Source organism: Streptopelia decaocto (genome assembly GCF_964273445.1).
Source record: "Streptopelia decaocto genome assembly, chromosome: 1".
Classification (NCBI taxonomy): domain Eukaryota; kingdom Metazoa; phylum Chordata; class Aves; order Columbiformes; family Columbidae; genus Streptopelia; species Streptopelia decaocto.
The window spans coordinates 41,075,508-41,098,075 of NC_138663.1; the positions used below are offsets into that span (position 1 = coordinate 41,075,508).

The window sequence follows — 22,568 nt, forward strand, 5'->3', positions numbered from 1 at the left end:
TTCCCCCGCCTGGCTTAGGGATGTGTGAGGGGTTTTTCTTTCGCTGCTGCTAATGAACGGGGAGTGGCAGAGGCTGGTGCCTCTTCAAAAGGCTCCTTTCCCCCTTCTGGGGGACCTGGAAAGGCTGTTTAGTTAAACAAGGTCACAGCCAGCACCCAAGTCAATGTGTTTGGCTTTAAAGAGAGGGAGAGAGACAGTGATTTTATTTGATAAACCGCAGACCTTTCAGTCCTTGGTGATGAATGGGGTACTTGGATCTCGAGATAAAAGCTGATGTGTCTACTGCCTGTCTGCCTTAATTGGCCTGGGTTTCTTCCTGCCTGCGCCTGCGAGCGCTCCCGACTGTCAGCTCGCCTCATCCGAAAAATATAAAAGCAAAGCTGGCTGCCGCTGCTGAAGGAAACCCTGTCACCAGAGGGCTCTGGGGTTTTGCTCCGAGATGGTTTATTTGGGGAGGGGGAGAAGATGGACAGGGTGGGGGGAGTGCTTTTTACAAACTGCATCCTTACAGGGAGTGCTGGGTTTGCTGCTGCTTACACACATCCTTGGCTCGGAAGTCTGTCCCCCTGGGAGACCCTCAGAGCAAAACCACTGAGGGAGGACAGGGAGAGGGAGGTGGAGGTCCGGCAGCAGAGGGGGGTTTCGCTGGAAAGGCTTCCCATGCCCCACGGCACAGCCGGGCTGCTGCAGCCTCTGCTCGTTTCCTTGGGTGACCCGGATTTCGTCCCTGCACCGTATACATGCGTGGGGTGGACACGGTTGTCGTGGGTGGTGTCTGCCAGGCTGGGAGAGACCTGGGGTGGGGAGAGATGCTCTTGGCCCTGGTGGAGGTTAGCATGGTGATGGAGGAGAGGGGGAAAATGCCTCCCATGCCCCCTCCTTGTTGCCTGGTGGGGCTGCAGCATGGAGAAAGGGACAGGGAGAGGATGGTGGATTGGCACACAGGGAGGAAAGAAGGACATGAGAGGCTTTCCCTGCTCTCTGTCTGGGCTGGGAGGGGAGGAGACATGGGTGAGGACATGCTGTGTTCCCCCTCTTCTCTCAGCCTGCTTTTGCCCTGAGTTTAATTTCCTCGGTCCTTTTGTTTGCTGTGGGGATTTAAATGAGGTAGGAAGCAGCATACAGTTCTGGAGCCCCCCGTGGTGCCAAAGCTCCTGCTAAGCCTCAGCTTCACTGGCACCAGGAAAGCTTGGCATTCAGCTGCCGGGCCCCAAAGCTGACCCACAAATTTGGGGTGCTCAAGCCAGGCGCTGTAGAGGGGCAGAGTGCTGCTGGCTGTGGCAGCCAGCCTTGGCCTGGGCGCAGGACAGGGGCTCCAGACCCTGGAGCAACCTTAGCTGCTGCCTGTGGGCTGTCTCCTCTCTCCCAGCAATGCCCAGCATTCTCCTGCTCCCCACCACTGCTTGTCCCCTGAACCAGGGAGCCTTCCAGGGCACCCCAGCCTGCGCTGCTCACATAGGTGAACCTGGAGCAAGCCTGCTCTTGGTTGCCACTTCATCTGCCCATACCGTTTTGTCCCTGCAAGGCTTCCTTTCTAGCACACCCCTTCACCTCTTGTTTTTCTTTTGCCTCTGGGAAACTTCAATTTTTCCAGTCCTTTGAGGACCTGCCAGAGGAAGCTTTTTCTCCTGGCACCAGTCAACCCCCTCAGCATACTAATAGTTTGCTCCAAGCATCGTTATTCAGGGTAAATACCCTCCATTGTCTGTAATCTGGTGGGGGAACCAAAAGGCCTTGTCAGCAAAAGTGTGCACAGAGGAGGCCCGCCATGGTGAAGCCATTTTCATAGTGGCAGCTCCATGATGTGACAGAGAACCAAGGGCCGGTCCCGCTAAATTGTCCCACTTAGTATCATAGCATAGAATAGTTTGCATTAGAAGGGACTTTCAAAAATCATCTAGTCCAACCCCCCTGCAATGAGCAGGGACATCTTCAAATACATCAGGTTGCTCAGAGCCCTGTCCAGCCCGGCCTCGAATGTCTCCAGGGATGGGGCATCTACCACCTCTCGGGGCAACCTGTGCCAGTGTTTCACCACCCTCATTGTAAAAAATTTCTTCCTTATGTCTAGCCTGAATCTCCTCTCCTTTAGTTTAAAATCATTACCCCTTGTCCTATCGTAACAGGCCCTGCTAAAAAGTCTGCCTTCATCTTTCTTATAGGCCCCTTTCAAGTACAGAAAGGCCACAATAAGGTCTCCCCCAAGCCTCTTCTCCAGACTGGACAATCTCAACTCCCTCAGCCTGCCCTCGTAGGACTTGTCCAGCCCTGACACCTCCTGGGAAGGCATTGAATCCTGCAGGGACACTTGGGGACCACATTGCTTTTTGCTGCCCAAAAGCAGCCAAGCTGTTCTGTTCATCAGCACAGGCTGAGCAGTTGGATGGGAAGCACAGACAGGAGCAGAGAAACAGCTTGGTGGCTATCTCGGCTTTTTGGTGTCTGGCTTGGGGGCTCTCCAAACTCCTCAGGCACAGGGGCAGGAGATGGTGGGCCTGGGAAGGGGAGAAGGAGGTGCTGAGCCAGGGTACAGGGGAAAGATGCTGAGACCAGGCACAGGGGCAGGAGATGCTGAGCCCAGTGGGTCAGGATCCAAGCAGCCCAGATATGGGGTGGGTTGTGGAGCAGAAGGCGCCTGTGCCTCAGTTGCTTCATGGCAGTGAGGGGCTGCTGAAACGCATGAAGGGGGCAGATGGGAAGCCAGCAAGGGGAGAGACATTTTGGAGGGGTTTGCAGCTGTGGCTGGAAGTCTTCTCAGAGGGCAGGAGGAAAGTGGTGGCTTCTGCCTTAGGGTAGGACTCCAGTGTGGCCTCTGCTGCCTGGGCCTCAGAGTGAAGCTCTGCAGGGCTGGGAGGGGTCAGCTGTCAGGACACTGAGGTGTGGATGGGCACCAAAGCTGGACTGGTGGCAGTCAGAACCCAGTGACAGGCAGATCCCCTGGCAAGGAAAGCAGGCAGAGGTGGGTGAGGGGAACAGGAGTCGCCTGGTCCTTCCCCGAAACTTCAGCTGCTCTAGAAACCTTTTCCTGTGTCCTTGGTGCCTGCTAATTTCAGAGCAGAGGTGACCCCCTTTTACAAGTCCCCGCAGGGCCTCTGCATCTCAAAGGGTCAAGGATGAGTCAGAAACCAAATTAAATATTCTCTGCGTTTCCTGGTGTGTGCAGGTGTTGTCCCAAAAGATGTCGCATGCCCCAGTGGGGTGGGAGAGGCTGGTGGCGGGGAAGGGGACAGTAACTTCATGGAACATCAGGCTCCTCAGCTCCAGGCAATGGGGAAACCCCGAGCCTGAGGAATGATGGAGGTGGGTGACCCCCACGCAGCAGCCCCAAAGAGTGGTGCCCCCAAGCAGCTGCTGGCATGGGGCACCCCAAGACAGAGGCACCGGGCATCAGATGCAGCAACTGATGGGAAGAGAAATTGTCAGAACAAAGGCTTTCTGAGCAAGCAGCCACAGTGCTGATCACGCACCAGAGCATCTCACTGGGAAGCTTAAAAATGCACAACACCCCGAATTTCTTGCTCCTGGGTGGTTCTGTGAAGACAGCCATGCCCATGCTTGCTCTGGCTCCTGCTCTTCAGCAGGCGTCCTGGCTGTCAGGCCATGTCTTGCACATCCTCCAGCAGCCAAAGGTTGCAGGGTTTCTGCCTCTTGGGGCTTTAACTCCTTGCAAACCACATAATGCCAGCCAAAAACTGGAGCCACATGACTGCAGCAGCAGGAGGCTGTGCTTCTGTCATGGCTTGTCTGAGGTGCCTGATGGTGTGTGCGTGCTGCCGGTGTCTCCACAATAGCCTCTGTGTGTCTCTGCCTCATAGGGTTGTACCCGGGTGGGCAACGAGCCACTGGCTGTGGCTGGGGTTAGATCCTAAGCCACATAGCGCTGAGGCACCCTCCAGTAGTGGGGAGACCTCAGACCCCTGACCTTGACCTTCCCGTTGTCTCAGCCTTTTTCCTTCACCCTTTTAACAGAAATCTCAGGCAGGGGAGAGATGTCAGAGGCTGGGGCTGGGAGCCAGGCGTGCTGGCACTACATGGGCATCCTTCCCAAAATGGTCCCTGCCTTTGGCAGCCCATGCTCAGGTGCTCCTTCTCTGGGGGTGTGCTTTTTAGCAACTTCATCTCTAATATGGGGGATTATCCTGGAAAATAAAAGTTAAAACCACGAACCACGCTCTTTCCTTCCACAGGACTGATTTGCTGGAACATCCCAGGTTGCAATTCCCAATGCTGGGGGTTGGTGTGCAGTACCAAAGGCCAGCGGCATGCTGCCTGCCCCCACAGATGTGGGGCTGGGAGCAGAGGGGGCAATTACTATAGAATCATGGAGTATCCTGAGTTGGAAGGGACCCACAAGGAGCATTGAGTCCAACTCCTGTCCCTGCGTGTGACAACTCCAAAATTCACACCATGTGTCTGATGGCGTTGTTCAATTGCCTCTTGAATACTGCCAGACTTGCGGCTGTGACTGCCTCCCTGTTCCAGTGCTCCATCACCCTCTGGGTGAAGAACCTTTTCCCAATGTCCAACCTAAACCTCCCCTGGTACATCTTCCTGACATTCTCTCGGGTTCTGTCATTGATTACCAGAGAGAAGAGATCAGCGCCTGCCCCTCTTTCTCCCCTTGTGAGGAAGCTGTAGCCATGATGAGGTCTCCCCTCAATCTCCTCTTCTCCGGGCTGAACAAACCAAGTGACTTTAGACTTTATTCCAGGCAGTAAACTGACCCCGCCAAAAGCCCCCCTGGGGTGCCTGTAACTGGTCCCTTCTTTGCTCCCCAGGTTGCCGATAGCAGACTCGTGTGCCCAGGTGCCCTTTCTCCTGCCGCCCAACTGCCCATCCCCAAAACGGAGGAGCCCGCCGACCCCACCATGTCATCGGACCCCAGCGCCCCGCCGGCGGTACCGCCCCTGCACTCCCCCAAGTCACCGGTGTGGCCCACCTTCCCCTTCCAGCGGGAGGGCAGCCGCATCTGGGAGCGGGGCAACCTCCTGCTGCGGGACCTGCCCAGCCCCCTCCCCACCAAGAGGACCAGGACCTACTCAGCGTAAGTACCCAGCATGGGGCAAACATGTTTTTGGGACTGTCCAGCTGAGCTGAGCAGGGACCACGGTCACCAGCTGCGCCCAAAGAACCCATAATACCTGGTGCATGTTGCCATCACGGCACCTGGCATTACTGCGCCAACCTGCCCGGTTGCTGCGGGTGGTTGCCGTGACCTCTCCCAGGGAATGCCGCATTTCCACAGCAAACCCGTGTCATAGCAAACCTCTCCCCATGCTGCCTCTCAGGTGAGTGCAACTGGTGGGACTTCTCTCTGCCTTTTGTCCCGCAGGACAGCACGTGCCTCTGCTGGCCCCATCTTCAAGGGCGTCTGCAAGCAGTTCTCTCGCTCCCAGGGCCATGGGTTCATCACTCCCGAGAACGGCACAGAAGACATTTTTGTCCATGTGTCTGAGTAAGTCGGGGGTTATGCGGTGTCGGGGGAGCTGTACCATCAGTGTGGGGCTGGGCACTCATGGGCTGCGGTGGGAATGTCTCCATGGGGTGGAGATGGGGCTCTGCCTGTTCTCTACCCCCAATCACTGGTGGGTTTTCTTTCCCAAAGTGCAGCTGGTGGGTGGGGTGCCTTTCTTGGTGCTGGGTGGTCTGGGGCAGGGGTCCAGCTTTTGGCCCCAGCCTCACCACCTCTCCTCTCTCACAGCATCGAGGGGGAGTATGTCCCAGTGGAGGGGGATGAGGTGACGTACAAGGTCTGTCCCATCCCTCCCAAGAACCAGAAGTTCCAGGCGGTGGAGGTGGTCCTCACCAACCTGGCGCCCCACACGAAGCACGAGACGTGGTCCGGCCAGATAATCGGCTCCTAGGTGCCTGGGGGGGGCTGCCGGCTGCTCAGCCCCACAGAGCAAGCCTGCCCGGCCGCTTGCAGGGGGTGCAGGGGGAGCCAAGGCAGCAAAGGGGCCGGGGCTGCCCAAAATTACGCAGGCATTTGCGTTCAGTGTCTTTTATAAGGTTACGGTTTCCTTTCTCTGTGTGTGTTTGTAAGTGTCTGTCGAGGAGGACAGGGGAAGCAGAGCCCTCCCCTGCCGCCCCCCAGCTCCGGGGCAGCGCCGAGCCCCATGTCCCCTTCCTTGCCCCTGAAGCCATGGGAACAGGGGAACCTGTCCTACCCCTTGGCACCCTGGCTGCCCTGGGCTGAAGCAGGTGCTGAGAGCTGGAGGGGGCTAGGGGGGCTCAGCTCGTCCTCCTGAACCCGGCTCTGGCAAAGCAGGTACCCTGCTTGTTCCCACTGCCCGCTGTGCATGCTGTGGGGCTGGGGGGAGACAGGGCAGTGTGGGGCAGCGTATCACTGTGCGGGGACTGGGTGGCTGAGACCCGTCCCCATCTGAGCAGGCAGCTCACTGCACCCACCTGAGCCACATCCCTCCAGCAAAAGATCTCAGGTCAGCGGTGCCATGGGGAGGCGAGTGGCTTACAGAAATAAAAAGTTCAGTTGTAAGGGGCAAATGGCTGCTGGCAGGGCACAGGGGTGCTCGGCGTTGTGCCCAGGGTCGCTGCACCTGGGTGTGGGTCAGGGGTGCACTTGGCGCCTCTGTGCTCCCCACCACTGCCGGGCTGCTAACGCACTTTTCTTGGCTCGGTGCTGACATGGTTTTGGGGAGATGGCCGCCTTCTCCTCTGCCTCCCCTTGTCCCCCCAGGCCCCTGGGGACCCCCCTTCCCACACGTGTGTGTGTGTGTGTGTCTGTGCACATTTGTAGCTTGCAGGGGAGGGCGAGGGGCTGAGGGGTTTGAGTAGCCTTGGCCATGGGGTGAGCGCAGCCACCTCCTCCCTCACTCCTCGCTGTAGGCAGGGTCTTGTATACAAAGCACAAATTTCAGTTTTGGTCTTCTCCGCCATACTGTGGCCAGGTGGGCTCCTGTGGCCCTGGGGAGGGACAGTGCAGAGGGTGGCGGGCTGAGGTGGCATGAACTCATCTGGGCCTGCACTGACCCCAGGGAAATGGTGCCTGCACCCATGCTCTGGAGATTACCAGCATCTTAGGGGGTTTATTTCAGAGCATGACAAGCAGCCCTCTGAGCGGGAAGGATGATGGTGGCTCCCTGGCACCCACTTGATGGGAGCCTCAGCTCTAGTGGAGAGGAGCATTTTCCACCTTTCTGGCTGCCGTTGTTGCAGTGGGAACAGGGGTCTGCTGTAAGCAGGGAGAGGAGGGTGTCAAGGCTGGTGTCATGCAGGACAGTTGTGGATTAGGGGTGACCACCATGTGCTGCCCCAGCCCAGGCTGGCGCGGGGACAGTCCCAGGACCCCGCAGCCCATCTCACTGCCAACCCAAAACCCGGCTCACCCAGGGGCTGCGGTGACGCCAGCTCAGGCCCCAGGCATCCCTGGGACACGCAGTCAGCTTGGCCAAGGCAAACTGTGTTTGATTCTTTTTTTTCCTCCCTTTTTTCGGAAATAAACTAAAACCCTAGATTTGTTGGTGTTTTTACAATTCTGGTGTCCTTCCCACCTGTCTGACCGTGTGTCGACCTTTGTAACATTGGCAATAAACCATTAAAAGTGACTTTCCCTTGAGCGCTGCCAGTCCCAGCTTTGTCCTCTGTGTGTGTGTGTGTTGCAGTGGGGACGCTCTTGGCTCTCCCGGGTAAAGGACCTGGAGCGTGCAGGGACTCTGCCCTGGTTTGGCTGCATCTGGAGAACTGCGTCCAGTTCTGGGCTCCCTGGTTTAAGAAGGACAAGGAATTACTGGAGGGAGTCCAGCAGAGCGCTATGAAGATGATGATGGGGTCTGGAGCATCTTTCTTAGGAAGAAAGACTGAGACAGCTGGGTCTGTTCAGCCTGGAGAAGAAAAGGCTGAGAGGGGATCTCATCAATATTTATAAATATCTCAAGGGTGGGTGTCAAGAGGATGGGATCAAACTCCTTTCAGTGGTGCCCAATGATAGGATGAGGGGCAATGGGCACAATCTGAAGCACAGGAGGTTCCATCTAAACATGAGGAGAAACTTAGTCTAAGGGTGCCAGAGCACTGGAGTCTCCTCTGGAGACATTCAAAACCCGCCTGGACACATTCCTGTGCGATCTGCTCTGGGTGAGCCTGCTTTAGCAGGTAGGTTGGACTAGATGGTCTCCAGAGGTCCCTTCCAACCCCAACCATGCTGTGATTCTGTAGGATTTATCTAAACAGCAGCACAGACTCACCCACCTCCTCACAGTGTGTTCCAGTGGATCCCGGGGTCCCCCAGCCTTACTCTGGGGTGGGGGGGAGGGCAGACCCTGAGCCTGTGATGGGAGGCTGCTGCCCACCAGGAGGGGTGATCAGGACCGGGGCTGGTCCCCCACTCCTGTGGGGATTTCAAATTACGGCTGCCTGCTGTCTGGCTGCATGTCGCCCCAGCAGAGCCCAGCACAAAGCACACACTGCCTCCAGCCACTGCTTGTTGTAGCTTTAATATGATTGATTTTGTTTTAATATATATATGTATTTAAATATATTTATTTAACAGTTGGTATCAGCCAGACAGGAGCTGCCCATCTCGCACAGATACGGAGTCATATAGCACAATGGTCCCCAACGTGGGGCCTGCCACATCTGCTCGCTCACACACACGTGGGGAGAAACCCCCTCTAGGCCATGGGCACCTACCAGGAGAGGAGCATTATGGCAAAGGGGTCTTGGAGACGGGTGTGCACTGTCCCCTATGTGTAGGGCTCCCACCCCACTGCTGTGCCTCATCCCTGCCTGCAAAAACACAGGGCACGCAGCTGGGGCTCAGTGGCCCTGCTCGAGCAGATGACCAGATGACCCCCAGAGGTCTCCTCCAGCCTCAACCATTCTGTGGCTCTGGGACTCTCGGGCTGCCACGACTACTTTGGATTCCATCCTCCTCCTCATCCTTCCAGCAGGACAGGGTGTCCTGGCGGGAGGTGCCTTCAACTAGCCCAAGCTTGGTGTAAGACAGAGACAGGAATGGGGAAGTGTCCTGAACTTGCTATCACCCATGCACATGTGAGCTCCTGAGCAGAGAAAGCAATGGCTGGTGCCTCCAAGGTCATCCCTGCCTCCGCCCTGCTCGCTCTGCAACTCCCCCCACCCTGAGCAAGGGATGTGCTGCCACCAGGAGCAGACTTGGACAGAGCCAGCCCTTCCCTTCAAATACACACGGCAACTCAGCACCCCAGGCCACCACGGTGCCTCATGCCTACAGGCCAGGCCCTGCTCTTCATAGACCACCATGCCCTCTAGAGATCCTGCTGACTTTGAATAGACTTACAGGAAAGATAAGCCCCTAAACCCATACATAACCTGATCCACAGTGATAAAGAGAAGGAGGAACTACAAAACACATGATTCCTCCATGGAGGTTGCAGTGGAGGGCCAAAACCAGTGGCCTGTGAAAGGGTACCTTGCAGCCAGGCTTCCCCAGCAGGTCCTCTTCTCCCACGCAGAAATTTTCTCTGCATAGAAAGAGGAACTTGTGCATTTTGGGGAAATTTCTGGATACCGGGCAGACTGCTGCACTCATGCAAATGTGATGTATTACAGCCCTGATGTGCTGTAGATTTAAGAGGTGAAGATTAGGTGGAGGAGACAGCACCCACCAGCACTGGTCATGCAGCACCCAGCTCCTGTGGCCAAGGGAGCAGTGCCAGGGTCCATTCAGGACTGCCTGTGACAACGTGGGAGCCCTGCCCTGGGTCTAAAAGCACCAACATACCTTGCCTGAGGAACTTGGCCCCTTGGTCAAGTGGCAGTAGCCAGCTGAGAAACTTCTCTCTGTAGACCAGCTGCCAGGTGGGAGACGAAGAGCAATGGCGAGGAAAGCAGGAACAGAAGAAAAAAGAGAAAACAAGACCAAGAGAAGGGGCAGTGCCACACCAGCAGGGATGTGCTGAGAAAGGCTCCCAGGGAGCAATATGGGGAGCTTTTGCACGAATCTCTGGCACGTTCCAGGTCCACAAACTCCAGACACATGAGCCCTAGGGAGCTATAAGCAGGACACATCCCTGGAGGGGATCACTGAGCTCCTCCTGAGCACAGAGTTGTGACTAATGTCACCAGTGCAGTCACACACCCCCGCATAATGGCCAGGAATAAAGGGGCCAAAGGGTCAGGGACCAAAGGAAAGACGTGGTTTTGCAACTCACGAAGACCCAGGAGAAGAGGGGAGCAGGAGGACACGTGACAGCTGCACTGGAGAACTCATGTCCCTAAAGGTGACCACATAAACCAAGCACGTTGGACAAGATGGGTTGGAAAGCTTGGAGGGCACTGTTGCGTGCGTACCTCCATTGGCACAAGGAACCAGGCCTGGCCTGTGTGGGTCCTCTCTGAAAATGTCTCTGTCAGGATGATGGAAAGCTGAGCACTGTGAAGGAAGGGGACTCACCCTGTTCTGAATGCCCTGTGTAAGGTATTGTCACTGATACATCTGTGACACCTAATGGACACAGCGGGGGAAGGCTGCTGTGAAGCCTGTCCCCAACAGCTCCGCAGGGTGCTCTGCACAGGCCAGGCACCCGGGGTTCTCCAGCTGCACCGGGCAAGGTCTGACTTCACAGCTTCTGCAGAACACAGAAAATAAACCCTTAGTAGCTTTTGGGGGTATTTTTGTAAGCTAAAGAGAGAATTAGCTTCTTCATGCACCTGAGCAAAAATCAGAACTGGAGCAGAGTATTTGTAAAACTATCTTTCCCAGGTCACCTGTAGGGACTGGCACAGGGTGGCACCAAGGTGAAGGACATGGTGATGTTCTCCATTAGAATGCACGGCACTGCAAGGAACCAGGGTCTCAGCTACTGCTTCCTACCACGAGCTCAGGACAAACAGCCTTCCTGGCCTCTGGCTGCAGAGCAGCTCTGGTGAGAGCACCTCAGCAGCTCCATCCTCCCCAGCCAGGGGCAAGAAAGGTGAGACACGTGTTCCCTCCTGCATAAGATAAACAGAGTGGAAAAGAAGAGATGGGGGAGCACGGGATGGACACACACACATGCTAGTGCGACTGGCCCTTTCAAATGCTTCCCAACCACAAAAGCATCTGCATCACTGCCTGCCACAAGCCGAACTGTCCAGAGAGAAGTTTTGCTGGAGGTGAGGACGGTCTGGTCCCACAAGCCCCGGCCGCAAGTGGGGAGTGCTGAAAAGCTGCTCAGCAAAGGCCCCTCCTGCACACACACCTGCGTTACCTCCTGACCACCTCTGGCAAGTGTTTTTTTTCTGTCTACCCCTGAGGAGATTCCTCAAACAAAGGTGCTTTTCCTGGTGGGGGGAAAGAGTGGGGCTGGGGCAGGGCTGCGGGGACTTGGCAGTCAGCACTCGTTTGCTCTCTCTGGAAAGAAGATTTCACGGCATCGCTGGACTGTGTCCTGGGGGGACTGGACGCTGTGTCCCACCGTGCGGGGATCATCGTAGATTTCATAATCATTCCCTCCCTGCAGGGGAATAGGAAAAAGGGAAAATGTTAACAGGGTGTCGACAGAGCACCCTCATCCGTGAATCTGCATCTTGCTCTGTCCTGTGAAGAGCTGGGGTGGGAGCTGGGGCTGGGCAGGCAGGGACCTGCTGGGGAGAGGCTGCCAGGGCTTTGCTGGCCCAGGGAGGCAGAAGAGGCTGGGCTGTGAGCCCTGCTCCCTCTCCTCTTCAAAGGATGGGGAAGGTCCTACACCAGCAAAACTTGCCCAGGAGCCTGGGGTTAACCCCTGCCCTGCCTGTGGAGGGGCTAGCAGAAGGTGGGTGGGCACATCTTGGGGGGCAGATATTGCCATCATCTGGAAAGAGTTGAGTTGATAGCCAAGCTGGTCTACAGCGGCAAGGAAGCATCATCCTCCACCATGCTGAAGGGAAGGTGAAGCTGTTCCTGCTGTTGAAAAGCCCTCTCCTAAGCACTGGGGGCTCATGTTTTGGGTCCTGAGGGCTGCAGGAGTGGCTGCCCCCCTCCCAGGGGTGCCGGGGGGAGGAAAGTGATGCCGAGGTGGACCTGCTCCCCAGCACAGTCAATCCAGGGTGATTTTTCCACGGCCCAGCAGGCCTGCAGCCATCACGAGCCTGCTGCAAACAGGCATCACTTGAGAGCATCTCTCCCCCACCACATGAGAAAGTGGCCAAGTGTGGGGCCAGTGGGGCATACTCACAGGGGTGGTCTCGTTCCCAAAGAAGTGGATGGTGTCAAATCTCTCATCATCGAGCACGTTGAGGCAGTAGCGCTTGTCCCAGCCCTCTGGGAACACATCAAAGCTGATCATGCCACCTGCCAGCAGAAGGGAGGGCATCAGGCAACAATGGTGGGAGCTGGCAGGGTGTCCCCCAACCCTGAGATGGGCGGGAGAAGGGGAAAGGGCTGGATGTCTGTGGGGAGCCCCCAGCCCAAACAGCAGCCAGGCACCTGCTCTGCCTTGGTGCGCCTCTTCGGCACTTGGCTAGGACAGTGACAGATGCTGTTCCTATGACAACGGGCTAGAGTGACATCAGCGTGGCTGGGGTGACATCAGCACTGTTCCCCTAACTGCAGGCAAGCTGGAACCAGCGGGCTGCAGGGGCGGATGATGGGGTGGGAAGTCCCTAGAGATGCATATTTTCGGGGAGATTTGAGGTCAAGCCTTGCAGGTAGCATCAGCATGTTCTGTGTCCCAACAGGGGACAATGTCCTTGGAGATTGGCACCACGCTCTCTCCTAGACCCTTGTGCAGACATCGCTGGCCCTTCTACAGCCACTGCTCTGATGCTCCTTAACCCCACAGGGACTGGGGGCTCTGGCACCCTAGGAATCATAGAATGTCCTGAGTTGGAAGGGATCCACAAGGATCATCAAGTCCAACTCCTGTCCCAGCATAGGACAACCCCAAAATTCACACCACGAGTGTGCACACACGAAGCAAACCGCATGCACTGCACAGTTCAGGGGTCCCAGCTGGCTGCCCTGCAGGCCCCCAGCAGGCTTTGCACACAGATCAAGTACCTTGTCATGGAGGTACCATAAACACGTCAATATAATCGGGGCATGACCTGGACCTGTCACTTCTCGCCAGGAGAGTCAAGTGTGAGTTGCCAACATCTGGGTTATCAAGGCAGATGGGCCAAACGTACAGAGGTGAGGGAGCTTTCCCTGAGAGCATATGTATGCATGCACATGGACAACCACAGCTACCAATGGTTAATGAACCTCCCAGCCCTTGCTCATAGACCAGGCATAGTCTACCCCAGCACTGAGCTGCCTTTTGGGGGTGACTGGAGGCAGCTCCTTCCCCATCCTCTAGAGCTGCCCCGCTGTGTGCACGGGCTGCAGAGTCAGACCCTTGTCCCAGCACCAACACAGGTGACAGGCTCCTTCCAAGCCTGCGACTCAGGGCACACGGATGTTTGGGTCTTTCTCGGAGCCAGAAGGAACAGGGATTTGAGTTTTGATGTGCATCCTCGTGCCAGTTCAGGTCTCTGCTCCTCTTGGTTTCAAGAGGACTCTCTACTTCTCCAGGCAATCTACTGGGCCACCAGCAATCCTGGAGTTTCACGCTCTCCTTCTTCATAAATCTCTTAGGAAGGGGGTGAGTAGACAGGTAACCACAGGTACCCACAGGCACAGTCCCTGCTGCAGCAGAGGCACCGATCCCCAGGCTGTTCAAATGTGCACATCCTGATGCCATGCTTTTCTCCTCCCTAGCTGGTTGACGTGTCCCCATTGGTTTGGAGATCCCAAACCAACCTTCCTTGGAGGCTGAGGAGCTGGGGATGGAGCCTGTGTGCCCAGCTCGGGGCAGAGGATTCACCACCGGACAGGATGCCCCAGGCAGGATGCTGTGATATGGATGGGAGCAAGTACCCTACGAGCTCAGGGATGGGGATGCCCCCAGGCTTGCAGCAGCCGCCAGCATCAGAGCAGGAGCTAAACTTGGTCAACCTAATTAAATTCCTTCCTGATTTTGTATCCAAAGCCATTTATTTGTGAAAAACACCACATTTCGCTGCATTTTGGCTTAAAAAACAGAGCTGGGCAGCAAGAAGGGGCTCCTGATGCCAGCTGGAGAGGGTAGGAAATCAAAGAGAGAATTCACGTGGAGGACAGCCAGAACTGTCCCTTGTCTGGGCCAAGCATGGGTCTGGGAGATCTCGTACCACCTCTGGGACTTGCGTCCTCCACAGCCTGGGACAAGGCACATGGAGCCAGTTTGGCAGAAGAGCCCCATTTCTGTGTGTCCCTGTTTTTGGATGCCTGACCTGAGACACCCTGCGTTTTCTTTGTGGAGGAGCAGGGTGACCACAACTCCCCTTGTCTTCATGCTTTTACACAACAGGTCCAGGCTCTTCATGGCAGCTTCCCAAAGTCAGAGGAGAAAAGCCCATTGTTCTGCTCTTGTCGCCCGTGCCTGCAGGGACACGGCGGCAGGGACTTTGTCCTTGTCTGCTGTGACAAATGGTGTGTGTCAGTGCTGCAGGCAGCCCCTGGCAGGATGCTGAGGGCAAGGGGAGGCTCTCAGGAGGAAAAGCCCTTGCAGGACCAGAGGGCCAGGCCCTCAGTACTGGTCCACACTGGGTGCAAGAGTCGGATGTCACCTGCTGCCTCCCAGCCTCATCACCCTCTTGCCCTTTGGCTATCCTGCCACATGGCACCTTCTTATCTCACACATACCCACCGCTCTGCTTCAGCCCCACCACTTACACACCCTCCTTTTCCTCCCTGTCCTGGCCAGACTCCCAGCATTGCTCGAGTCTCTCCTTTGATTCCTTGCCTTTGGGAAGCTGGCTGTAAGAGCGTACCTTCACCCCAAGAACTGGCCCTGCAGAAGGCCACAGCATGGAGCTGCAAACTCCCTACCTCTCAGCAGTGATTCCTCAAGGAAGATGTTTCCCTCGTAGCCAATCCTGCCAACAAACCCCAGAGCTCAGACATCCTTGAGGCTCCTGTCTCCCTTCCCAGGGAGGGCTGCATGTGCCTGGAGCTCTGCTGGCCACCTTGCTGCTGACACTTGAGCCAGGACAGAACTCCTGGGCAGGGGTGGGCTCTGCAGAGCTGGCTGGAATTAAGGCAGGGATAACGTCATGGGACAGAAACCTGCCTGGCTGGCTGAGTCCCAGAGAGGCAAATCTGCAGCACCATTTATTTTCATAGAATCATAGAACAGTTTGAGTTGGAAGGGACTTTCAAAGGTCATCTAGTCCAACCCCCCTGCAATGAGCAGGGACATCTTCAAATAGATCAGGTTGCTCAGAGCCCCATCCAGCCTGGCCTTGAATGTCTCCAGGGACGGGGCATCTACCACCTCTCTGGGCAACCTGTGCCTGTGTTTCACCACCCTCATTGTAAAAAAATTTCTTCCTCATGTCCAGCCTGAATCTCTCCTCCTTTAGTTCAAAACCATTACCCCTTGTCCTGCTGTAACAGGCCCTGCTAAAAAGTCTGTCCCCATCTTTCTTATAGGCCTGTTTCTCTGCTGTCACCCTGCTGTGAATGCCAAGGTGACACCCCCATGGCAGTTCTCCAGGAACAGAAGTTCCTTGTGCTCTTACCAGGATCTCCAGGTCCCCAGAGGAGCAGCCAGGATTCCTGCTCCCTTTCCCAGCATTTTACGGGAAACATGATAAAGAGGTGAGGGCAAAGCCAGGGAAGCCGCCTCCACTCACCTCGAGAGAAACGCAGACCTTTGCCAGCAAACTCCCTCTGCAAGGCTGCCACAAACTTCTCCCGGATCCGCTCTTTCTGCAGAGAAGAAGGAGAGGGAAGGAAGGAGGGTTTGAATGATTAGATGTTCACAGTCTACCAGAGTCCACCATAACTGGGCAACTCTGGCTTATTGCATTCCCCTTTCCCACCTGCTCCCAGTATAATGACATTTAGCCAGCTTTTACCAGTCCTACCCTGTGCCTGTGTAAAAGGCCACCAGCTCAGGACAGCTCCAGGAGGCTCCTGGGAAGAGCAGATCCCAGCCCTTCCTTGGCAATGAAGTGCAACTGCTTCAACTTTCCAGAAGCCCAGTTCATGAACCAGAGCCTCCAGCTTTGCTGAAAAAGTTTTGCAAAGTCTTGACAAGTCTCTGGATGCCGAGACTCCCCCACTCCAGGCAGAAACTGCCTGGGGCATGGGCCAAGCCCTCCAGAGATCTGCCCAGCAGATCTGCTGTGGCCCTCCCAGTCTGGAAGGCCCATTGGTTCCAGCTATGTTGGGGTTGGGGGAGTGGGAGAGAGAAGACAGCTTGTGGGCCTGGAGGGATGGTGCAACCTGAGAAGTTTAAGTCTCTCTGAGGTTTTCAGTGCAATTCTACCTTTGGTTACTGTAAACAAGGAGACGCCCTGTTAAATAGGTGCCTTATTCCCTGGGGCCTTCCCACAAGGAATCCTGCTGGCCACCCTACTACATCGGTGGTCCCCAATGAAGTCAAATTCCTCCATTCATCTGTGTCTCATTTGCTGCCATGAATAGTTATGCTATGAATTAAATGACAGCTGAGAATATGAAAATAAAATGGGGGGCATGAAAAGACATTTTCAGATGAGATTTCGAAAGTGGTATACAGGGACAGCCTGAGTCTGGCCCGTCTACCTTGTCCAGCTCAGAGAACTCGATTCGCTCCTCTGGCGTGCAGCTCCGACCGATGGGGGAGATGTTCAGCATCCCGTTGCGAAACTCAATGAAGGTTCCTCTGTGGGTGGGCAAGGGTGCAGGGTTACGGGGGCAGGGAGAAAGAAACCAGACCTTTCCAGGGACATGCAGGAGGAGAAAAGCCATGCCCCCTCATGGGTGCTTCAAGTCAGGTATCAACAACTCTGCTTATGGTTGACAAGGGAGTCATAGTTTTATAAAAAGAGACTGTGGGAGAAGAGAAATAAACAGTTCCTGTGTGCCCTGGGGAGAGGCTGGAAGCAATAAGCTTAGGTGAGGTGATGGGAAATATTTTCTAACGTTGTAATAACTGCAAGGACAGCTACTGCCTGGACTCAAACAACCACCAGATGAGACTGTGGCATCTCCACCACTGGAGGGTTTTGAGAAATGTTGCGTTGAAGCTGGCAGTACCTTGGGGCAGTGGGATGGAACAGGTCAGTGTAACTCACTGCTGAGGTCTGGTGGCAGGCTGATGAGCAATCAGAACCTCCTCATGGGATACAAATCAGGTAGGACCCACAGGGCCTTCATATCTCCTGTTTGTTCCCTGCGCTTTTGACTGCAACTCTTATCTAAGCTCTCATGGACAGGACCAAGGCCCTGCTTGCCACCCTCACGTTGCACTGAGATCTCTAGGCTGTTACTTCCTCAGTGGGTTGGTTCAAAGCACTAAGCCAGCAGAAAACTGTTCCTTTCTTTTCTCTTTGTTCTGTTTGCTTATCACCTTGGAATAGCTCACCTGGGGGTCAGACAGGTACCAGCACTGGTGGGGCAGAAACACGAGGGGATGGCAGCACTGCCGATTTGAAAATAGATTGAAACTCTTGTGGAAACCTAGCTGGAGCAGGGAGATCCTCTTCTATGTCCAGCTGATGAGCCTTGAGCTCATTAACCCTCTAATGTCCAGCTGAGGAGTCCTGCACTCATTAATCCTCTGATGTGGCTCCCAGCCCTGCCTGCTGTTTCTCTGTGATAAAGTGCTTACCACACTGAGTCTGGGGGAAAAGCTGCACCTCCTGTCTCCTAACACAGTGAAGAACATCATGGGGAATGAACACACGGGCAGCCATGCCTGAAGCCTGGGAACAGCATCTCTGCAGCATCGAGGGTTTGCTGGCTCATGCCGCAGCCCAAGACTTGGGACATGAGGGTTAAAGTCCTTGCTTTGCTAGAAATCCCATAAGCCTAAATCCACAGAGGCACTTGGGAGCTGAAACTTCGCCCAGCTGTTGGGCAACCAGACAGCAATGAGGCAACCAAACAGCCTGGAGGGTTCTGGGCCCAGCCTACGCTTTTGGGGGAATGTTCAGCCAGCAGTCCTGTCACAAGGAGCTACTCTGGCCCCTCTCACTGGTCCTCCTATTGCCACATGCTGACTCAGATCAGGCAACTAATCTGGATTACAGTTTAGCAACATTAACCAGCTAAATTTTGACCAGACAGCTCTCCTGCTGGGGTTCATTGTACAAACATGAGAGGAGAGCAGGAACAAACAGCCAGGACGAGGAGCGGGCAGAGCCGCTGCTTTCAACAGCACTGCTGGCTCATGCTGCCTTGAAGCGTTTGTGAAACTGTGGTCTGAGAGGTGGTTTGACGCTGCACCCAGCCTGGTTTAACTGCAGGATGCCTCTGAAAGAGGTCCCCCTGCTCTCCCCTTCCACCTCCATGCCATCTGTTCCCTCTCTCTCTTTTCTGTGATAATAGGACAAGCCGATCCAATGGAAAACTACTCTTTTCTTCCCTGGCAGTGGCGTAGCCTTCCTTCAGAGGAGATGTACCGACCCAGCTCAGCCTGTGGCTGCAGGGTCTCATGGAGGAAGCAGACAGGAAGACACAGTTGAGGGGGGCAGAGCAGGGCCAGCCCTATTACCACTGGCACCAAGAGACACAGGCTTAGAAACAGAGTGAAACTGTGTGCTCAGGCGCTGGACCTCCCATCTTAAGAGCCATTGTTTGTCTGTTTGGAAATTCATATGATCAATGATGCCTGATGCCCTGACCAGTAACGAGATGGTACCATCGTCCTAAATGAGATGCATGCAGTGGCTGTACCCTGCTTCCCAGGGAGGAAAGTCCAAGGGGCAAAAGAGCAGGCATTATGCTAAAAAATAGTGCTGACTCTCCAGAACAAAGGTCCTCTTCCATTATTTGCCCACAGTGCTCAGCTCAGTGGGACAATGATCCTACACAGGACCTCTAGATGCTAAGATAAAACCTGAAGCACAACAAGCCCAGTAGTTCAGCTGTTCTTAGGAGAGCCCTGGAGTACAGAGCTCCCTAGAAATCAGGAACGCGACTGCATGGGCTTGCGTCCTTACCGTTTCTTGGGCAGCTTCAGCAGCGCCATGTAGTTGAGACAGAAGTTGATTAGATCCTGCAGCAGCTCTTCCCCCAGGTGGTCCTGAATGGCCTGTGGGAGGAGAAGCAGGAATGAGGAAGGTGCTTGACCTTCCATGAAACTCACCCAAGAACATGACCTGGAGGAGTGGAACATTCAGATCTGGCATTTGGGGAGAAGAGGCTGCCCATCTGCGTGGGGCCAGGCACCGCTCCCCATGGCATGCAAAGCACGGGGAATGAGAGCCATGGCTGGACCTACCTGCTTGGAGACCAGCTGCCCATTCTTGTACTGCACTGTGCCGTTCTCTGCGAAGACATAGTCAAACTTATCGATAACTAAGCGGGGAGGAAACAAAAGAGGAAACATGAGTAGTGCTTGGGAAAAGAGGCCAAAAGGACTGGGCTCAGAACTGAGCCATCCTCCTGGTTCCTTAGTACCACGCTTTCCACATCTTCCGTGCTCCACAAAGGGCCACCCACCCGCCTGGCTGTCCACAAAGCGGGCAAGGAGATTATCTTCTGCTCACAGGTGGGGAGCTGACGCACGCAGGGGAAATGACCTGAGCGAGGTCACGGGCTGAATCAGTGGCAGGACAAAGATAAGGGCTCCAAAATGTCAGGCTTTCAACCACGTGTGTGCTACTCCACTCTCTCTCCTCCCCTTCCCACCGTCAGGGCGCTGGGGTGATGCATTTACTGGTTATCTAACTCCAGCCCCTCCTGCAACCCAGACACACAGCTGCCGACTCAGCCATCAGCCTCAGCCGGGAATTTCGCCCTTTCCCTCCATCACCAAGGCAGAGCTCGGAGCCCGGCTGCGCTTGGCATCCATGCCAGAGAATGAAAACAAGGCGGAGGGAGCAGGGGCTGCCCCCTCGCCCTCCAACTCTTTACCCCATGTCCCTGTTTGAACACGATGAGGACACCCCCCGGAGACCCCCAGCAGCAGGGAGGCAAAATTTGCAAGGGGCTCCCCTGCCCACTGCGCGGGGGTGGTGGGGAGGGGGGAAAGCTGTCAGAGCCCAGATGAAGCTCGTACAAAGCCGAGGCCGGAGCTGGCAGCGTGGGCTGGAGCATCCCTGCCTGCCGGCCCCGCCTGCGCTCCGCAGCGGCAGAACGCGCGGAGCGGCGGCTCCTGCCGGGGCATGGCCGGCAGCCCCGAGGGCGGGTTTAGGGTCAGATTTAGGACACAGGAGAACCCCCCACCCCGGGGAAACCTCGTCGGCCGCATCTCACCTTCGTCCCCGTCCCCCAGCTGCTCGGCTATCTTGGCGTAGTCCGAGCCTCCCACCACGCCGATCTGCACCCTCTCCCGCAGCTCCCGCAGGAACGCGTCCACCTCCGGCGCGATTTTCTGGAGGGGAAGCAGCGTGTGAGGCCACAGCCGGCTCCGTCATTCTCACCTCGGCTCCCTCCCCCAGCAAAACTCCGTGCCCCCGTGCCTTGCTACCTGCCGAGCCGGCGTCAGGGTCCCGTCCACATCGAAGAGGCACAGCACCCGGCCCCGCGCTGCCGCCGCCGCCATCCCCGCCGCCGAGCCGGCCTCTGCGGGCGGGAGGCGGGACCGCGCCGGGGCGGCGATGGCGGCCGCGCCGCCCTCCCGGGAACCAGCGTGCGGCACGGGGGGGGGCGGCCCCAGAGGACCCCTCCACCGTGCCCCCATGTGCCCGAAGGCCCTTTCAATGATGCCTTAACGTGCAGGTCTTGAACGGCTTCCCCGCTTCAGCTCTTCCTTTAAATCTTTTTGCTTTAGAGCCCTAAGGGAGGACCTGGGATTTTGGGAGGGTGGTGTTTTCACGTTTGCTGTTATGACTGCAGTTCCCCCTGCATTTAGGGGCTGGATTGAGCTATCTGGCAAGCTCAGCTCCTCTGGGGGTCCCTGTGTCCTAAGGAACGGGAGAGGAGCAGGATGCCTTGTCCCGGTTAACTCCGATGCCTCACCTCACATTTCCAAGAGGATGCTGCTAATAGCTGATATTTTCACTGGAAGTGAAGTTTTCAGCTTCCACCCCTCTGGACAAAGCCATATCTATTTCTTGCAGTAACTTTTGCTTTGACCCGCTTAGCAGTTACCACGAGTCATTTAAGATTTAATCAGACCATCTGGTCAGATCATATTCATATGGCTCTGTATTATGCTGGCCTGATACGTAATGGTGGACAGCATACCTGGCTGCCATCTCCTACAATAATTCCTGAATTATTTTCGAATATCAATATCTGGTGACAGAACACTGGAACAGGCTGCCCAGGGAGGCTGTGGAGTCTCCTTCCTTGGAGACATTCCTGTGTAACCTCATTTAGGTGTTCCTGCTCCAGCGGGAGAATTGGACTAGATGATCTTTCGAGGTCCCTTCCAATCCCTAACATTCTGTGATTCTGTGATCAAGAACAACCTAGGTGGAACATTCAATCCTTTTTGCTCACAATCAGTTTGCCTTCACTCCCTGGACCATGCTTAGCGTGCTGAGCTGAGGGGAAGTTTTCTTTTTTTAAGGTCTGCTTGTTTTTTTCTCAGTATTATTTGCTTCCAGGACATTGTGCAACCCCTTTTCCTAGTTTTCCACCAGATTCCTCTCAAAATGAAGCATCCAGGTACCTTCACAAGTTTTGGGGTTTACTCATCTTTTTGATTTTCCTGCTTCTACTCAATGAAAGGTAGATGCACAGAAACAATGTTAATAATTTACTTTTATGCCATTGCCTCAGACAAGGTTTACCAAAACATCCTTAGCTGCTTGCTGGGGGAGGCATTCATTGTGTTCACCAGTTAATGTCACCAGGACAGCTATTTCCATGCTGTTTCTATGAGTTGCCTCCATAACATAGTGAATCAGGCAGTTTTGGATCAGCATTACAAGTGTTATTTGCCCTTGCATGGATGTTCATCCAAAATCATGGTCTCTGGGGCCTTCTGGATCAGACACTGGTTACAACCTCCCACCTCTGGAAAGCTGGACTTTTTTCTCAGATGCTTTGAAGCCCCCAGAATGGTTTCTCAGCACCCAGCTGCTTAGTATGTAATTGGGTGCCAAAGTTTTAGTTCAGTTTAGGGTTATGCTAATTTATAGGTCTGATTACATATATCCCTCATCAGTTAATGTGTGGATGCTTACTCCAGAATATCAATACTTCAAAGTGTGCCTACCATGGCATGCTGAAGAGTGAGTAGAGACGTCTTCATGGATTCAGGTTGCTTGACTACCAGAAGCCAAAGAGCTGCTCCCTCATGCAGCAGAGCCACAGCTAACACCCAGGACTCTCAGAAGGCAGCCATGGGGTCAGATATGTGGTGAACTCCGAGGGTTCAGGAATGCAAGCCTTTTATTTTTCATAAGCCACAGCATGGATGAGACTTCCCACGTCTAGGTGGAAGTGGCATGTTGTCAGAACCTGCCAGCTTGCTCCTATTGCAGCCCTAGCATTGCAGCAGCACTTGGTTCTTGCTGTAGCCCCATCTGCCCATGGTCTTGTCACCTGGCAGATCCCACCTGCAGCTTTCTTGTCCGGGAGAGACCTTCCTCCTTGCCTCTTCCATTGGCATTGCTCTGGACATCCCAAAAGCAGGAGCTGCTCTCCCTGGGCTCAGGTGCATCCCTGTGCTGTGAGGCAGCAGTGCCACCTTGGGGAACTT

At 55.3% G+C, this 22,568-nt stretch overlaps 2 protein-coding genes across 3 annotated transcripts; one reads left to right on the forward strand and one right to left on the reverse strand.

Annotated features, from left to right (window-relative positions):
• Positions 1-4,868: 4,868 nt before the first annotated feature.
• Positions 4,869-6,418, forward strand: CSDC2 (cold shock domain containing C2; the record flags this gene model as incomplete). The annotated part of the gene is made up of 3 exons (XM_082066441.1): positions 4,869-5,044; positions 5,333-5,455; positions 5,702-6,418. The coding sequence occupies 3 exons, from the start codon at positions 4,869-4,871 to the stop codon at positions 5,862-5,864; spliced, it is 462 nt and encodes a 153-aa protein (XP_081922567.1). The 3' UTR covers positions 5,865-6,418.
• Positions 6,419-10,827: 4,409 nt separating this feature from the next.
• PMM1 (phosphomannomutase 1) lies at positions 10,828-20,524 on the reverse strand. 2 transcript variants are annotated; one of them, XM_082076030.1, is made up of 8 exons: positions 20,385-20,524; positions 20,171-20,288; positions 19,194-19,270; positions 18,913-19,004; positions 16,532-16,631; positions 15,616-15,691; positions 12,135-12,250; positions 10,828-11,435 (listed from the first exon to the last, which is right to left on the reverse strand). In XM_082076030.1, exons 1-8 carry the CDS (start codon positions 20,457-20,459, stop codon positions 11,313-11,315), a joined length of 777 nt encoding a protein of 258 aa, XP_081932156.1. In that variant the 5' UTR covers positions 20,460-20,524; the 3' UTR covers positions 10,828-11,312. The 2 variants fall into 2 exon arrangements, with proteins under 2 accessions (XP_081932156.1, XP_081932155.1); XM_082076029.1 differs by having other exon boundaries at positions 19,194-19,240; positions 20,385-20,500.
• Positions 20,525-22,568: the final 2,044 nt, after the last annotated feature.

What these genes read in the sequence shown, in the direction of transcription:
- PMM1 (XM_082076030.1), bottom strand. Translation starts at nt 20,459, where the DNA reads ATGGCGGCGGCGGCAGCGCGGGGCCGGGTGCTGTGCCTCTTCGATGTG. An exon ending in CCCTGACGCCGGCTCGGCAG is followed by an intron (nt 20,289 to 20,384) that starts GTAGCAAGGCAC and finishes CTTCCCCTCCAG; the next exon opens with AAAATCGCGCCGGAGGTGGA. An exon ending in GGCAGCTGGTCTCCAAGCAG is followed by an intron (nt 19,005 to 19,193) that starts GTAGGTCCAGCC and finishes CTCCTCCCACAG; the next exon opens with GCCATTCAGGACCACCTGGG.